The 4320-nt window shown below is 52.8% G+C and overlaps 1 protein-coding gene across 2 annotated transcripts; it reads right to left on the bottom strand.

The window, feature by feature from the left end:
* Window positions 1-228: 228 nt before the first annotated feature.
* Window positions 229-4119, bottom strand: LOC119315252 (protein CHLOROPLAST IMPORT APPARATUS 2-like). Of its 2 annotated transcripts, none has more exons than XM_037589921.1 (3): window positions 2178-4119; window positions 696-912; window positions 229-576 (listed from the first exon to the last, which is right to left on the bottom strand). In XM_037589921.1, exons 1-2 carry the CDS (start codon window positions 3435-3437, stop codon window positions 724-726), a joined length of 1449 nt encoding a protein of 482 aa, XP_037445818.1. In that variant the 5' UTR covers window positions 3438-4119; the 3' UTR covers window positions 229-576; window positions 696-723. The 2 variants fall into 2 exon arrangements, with proteins under 2 accessions (XP_037445818.1, XP_037445817.1); XM_037589920.1 differs by having other exon boundaries at window positions 751-912.
* Window positions 4120-4320: the final 201 nt, after the last annotated feature.

Here is a 4320-nt window from a genome sequence, read left to right as displayed (position 1 = left end):
GTAATTCTCGGATCCTTCATTTGAGTGGTAATATATTCAGGTGGGGAAGCTCTCCCCCCGTGACCGTTCAAAAAAAACTTTTGGACTACAAAATTTGCCATCTGTGCGATGTTTTGCTTTGCTGTGCATGTTTCCGATGCGATGCGCAGATGGAGCGAGTGATTTCAGAGAGGTAAAAATGGATGAAACAGCACCATTTGTGCATAACATAACATATATCCGGATATATGACTGTAATATTCTAGCATCACTTTATTTCCTTCCTTTACCTCACATTGTAAACCCGAGACATAAAAACTATGTGACCTGACCTGATCTCTGATCCCCATGGCAACTGGGCATCACTATCCTCCTCTCTCCGCAAAGCAAAACTCCGAAACACAAAGAACAGAAAAGAAAAAAAGGGGAGGGAACAAAAAACTCTCACTCACTCACTGAGGTCTCTTGGCTAACGAGAGAAGCTAAAAAGGGCCAAAAAAGAGGTGTCCATTTAAAGGCTAGCAACAAGTATCACTATATCTAGCTCTCTTCCTCCAGGGCTTGCTGCAGAAGAGACGGGCTCCTAACAAACCTTCCCTGAAATGACAAAAAACAGAGAACATCAGTAAACCCCGAAGACTCCGTTTCGACAAAGTAGACACGTAGGTGATGGTGATCTGGTGTGAGGAGTGAAGCTTTTCCAGTGCTTGGCTTACAAATATTATACTGCAACTTTTTATTCTTTCAAGCATCAGTTCTAGTAGTGCTTGCCTTCATCCGAGGCCGACAGTCGGCGTTCACCTTCCGCACCTGGTACCGGATCTTCTTCGAGAACAGCCGGTTGCGCCGCTTCTCCTTGTACCTCATCACCCTTGCTTCCCTGATGCCGCCGGACCCGTTCTCAGGAAACAAGTCGATGTCTGCAAGTTTGGCCTGCAACAAGGGTTCATCCTTGATTAGTGAGACTGTAAGAGTATCTTCTCATTCAGAATTCAAGAAAAGAAATGTAAAACATGTTTACAGTTTTACATTGTTATTAAACCGTGTCGTAAATCGTAAGGTGAGTAATGATGCCATCGTGTGTCCAAACCAGAAGGTACAAAGAAGCTGGACAGATCTGCATAATGATTCTTGCCACTTATGACAGCTGCAAGTCTTGCCATCTATCAGAGCAAATTGCAGAAAAGCCAACTGAATTGGGGCTAACAGTTTGTTGCAGCTGCTCTATCACTGGCCCAAAAGGCACCAAATTTGAGCCCAAGTGACTCTCAGCAACAAGACAAACATGTAATCTATGGCAGGAAATCTCCAGGCTCAATTGCCTGTGGTCCACTGTTGAATAATTGAGCATAATGGAATGGTTGAATCTAGTTTATCCAATTTGTAACAGTTATTTTTCTATAGAACAATTTCTACCGTTATTCACCCACAAGTTTAGCAGAATGTAAAAATAAATAAAACTCATGTGTTCACTGGACTTAGAGCTAAATTCAGCTCATGAAATCTAAGGGTTAGGTTTGCCAGGATTCGCTATTTAGTTATTTTTTTCCTTATAAACTATTTTTACTACTTCGATTTTATGGGTTACTGGATTATCAGTGGTACTCTTAAAAGGTGTGTACTTACAGATATGCAGTAGTACAGGACTGGGTACTTCTTGTGAGTTGTGGCTTTGTGAGGGACCATCAGTTGGATAAACAATTTTCCTAGTTTATTATGGGCTTAATAGTTGATACCAGTTCCACAATATGGCAGTTGCGTATCAACTTATCAAGCATGTGGTTTCCAGTTGTGGGGTGTCCCTTTTTCTTTGCTGAAGAAAGCAATTCACAAGAGGCAAAATTCTTCTGTTTGTCTAGCAAAAGGAGTTAACATGTCGGAAGAAATGGGGATGTACGAGGCACCCGAAATTTAATTATGGTGGTGGAACTGAAATACAATCTTCTATCAGAAAACATATTCAGAGTAACTCATATCAGTTTGAAAACATGTCTGTAATTTAGCTGATGTAGTAAGAGTGTCATAGAAGAGGTAACATCATCTACAGGGATTGTCAAATTTTGTGTAAATGAGATTTGTTTTGACTTAAATAACAAACTGAAATGAAAATTTGAGTTACTGTTAGCTCATCAAAATTATGTTGCAGTCTCCTGCTGCACGCAAGAGGAAGAAAAAATTCAGAGAAACCAAGTACTCACCCGCACTTCGGCGGCAGACTCCGACGAATCCGGCGCGCCGCCCTCCGCGAACATAGACCCTTTGCCGGACCACTCCTTGAGCACGTCGTCGGTGTCCAGCTTCAGCCCCAGGCCAGTCTTCGGCGCCTTTGTCGGCGCGCTGTCATCGTCGTCATTGCCGTCCGCCGCGTCCAGTGTTCCATCGGCCCCCTCCTCGCATTTCGCTTTGGACAGCTCCTCCTCCTTGGCCATCACCTTCTCCATCTTCACCTTCTTCTTCTTCTTGCTCTTTTTCTTCTCTGGTGCTGCCGACGCCGGCGGCGGCATTGCGGTGTTGGACACTGCCGCTGCAGGTTCTGTCGGTGGTGGCGACGGTGGTGTGACCGTGATGTCCTTCACCGGCACGGCAGGCCACATCCACCAGGCGCCGTCGTCGTCCCGCCGCTTGAGGGCGCGGTTGAGGTTGGGGCGGGTGCTTTGCCGGGAGCCGAGGCCGAGCTCGAACCGGCCAGCGAGACCGACGACCATGAGGCTCCTGAGGTAGGGGTGTATGCCGGAGCTGGACAGGATGGAGTCGTCGGACGTGGCGGTGGGCGTGTTGGCCTCCATGGTGAGGCTCCCCATGATGCCGTCGATGCCCTCGGCGGCGCCGCCGGCCGCGGCCTCGTCGACGTCGAGGATGGACTCGGCGTCGAAGCCGTCGTCGTCGAAGTCGAGCTCGCCGGGCTCGTCGGTGGCGGTGTCGGGGCTGGCCGGCGACGGCGCCGGGTCGCGGAAGTCCCGGAACGCGCTGCTGACGGGCGTCGGGGACGAGCAGTTCTTGCAGGCGTCGGCGGACGGGCTGTGCGGCGGCGGCGAGGGCGAGGCCGCGTGGTCGCGGAGGAGGAATGCGGCGTCGGACAGGACGGGGAGCGGCGGGAGGAGGTCGGAGGAGGACGGGGCGGCGGCGCCGAAGGCCACGGCGAGGCCCGAGAGCGGCGGGCGCGGCGCCGTGGCCGTCTTGGGGCTCTTCTTGACGGGGAAGACGGAGGGGTGGATGGAGGCGAGCAGCGCGGCGGCCTCGTTGTAGGCCTGGTTGGGGCGCTTCCGCGGCGCCCGCGCGCGCTTGAGCGACACGGAGGTGGCCGAGGAGGACGCGTTGGAGGCCTCCGAGAGCGTGGAGGACGGCGAGGAGTGCGCCGGCCTCAGCGGCGACGAGTGCGCGTGCGCCCCCGGCGACGCCGCTGCCTTCACCATGTCCAGGTCCAGCCGCAGCCCCGTGGGTATGCAGGACGACGTCATCGCCAATGCCCCCTCAACCACCACCACCGCTCAAGCCGAGAATTTACTCCAGCTCCTCTCTTCCCCTCCGATCAATCAATGAACTCCACCGCCGCCGCCACCACAGCTCCACAAGAACCGAATGAATTCCTTCCTAAACCCCTAAACCCCGGAAGATTGCTGGTCAACCGAGGAATTCCCTTCCTTCTCGGCCGATGAAAGCGGCGAGACGGGGAGGAAGACGGAGAAAAGGTAGCGAGGAAGCGGCAACTTTTTCTTCCTTTTCCGAGGGGCAAACGGGGCGCTAAGCAGAGCCGCAGCAGAGACCTTGGGACATGGGCAAACTCCAAAGAGGAAAGGAAAACTAATGGCCGCCCCCACCCCCACCTGGGATGGACTCGACTGGAGCTGCGCGTATATGAAAACACCAAGAACAAAATAGGGGACGGAAGGATTCTACAGCGGCTGCCGTACTCCTCTGTCTGTGGCAAGGGGAAGAAGTCAAGCCAGGAGCAGAGCCAGCAAGAACAGAGCAGGGTATGGATTCTGCGAGCTAGCAGCTGCGTCTTTGGGATTGGAGATGGGCGAAGGGAAGAGAAGAGGAATGCTAACTAGGGATCCTACGGGAAGGCTAGAGAGAGAGATGAGAGGGAGGGAGGGAATTGCGGGGGATTGGAGGCGGTGGGGGAGGAGGAAGAAAGGGTTCAAGAGGAGGGGGGAGGGGGTGGGGTTTTAGCGAGGGAGGAGCTGCTGGAAGAGACAAGCCACTCTCATGAGGTCGCTCTCCTCCCTCTGGCCCGTGGGACCCACGCTGCATTTTGCGCAGGCTGGCCCCCTCCCTCCTCTCTCTCTCCTCTCTCTAGGTGGTACGTACTGGTACATGTGTTGGAATCGTGGTGTGTCA

The sequence above is a fragment of the Triticum dicoccoides genome, chromosome 6A (assembly GCF_002162155.2).
Source record: "Triticum dicoccoides isolate Atlit2015 ecotype Zavitan chromosome 6A, WEW_v2.0, whole genome shotgun sequence".
Taxonomy (NCBI): Eukaryota; Viridiplantae; Streptophyta; class Magnoliopsida; order Poales; family Poaceae; genus Triticum; species Triticum dicoccoides.
Note: the sequence above shows the minus strand (reverse complement) of the source record. Positions and strands in the feature narration are given on the sequence as shown.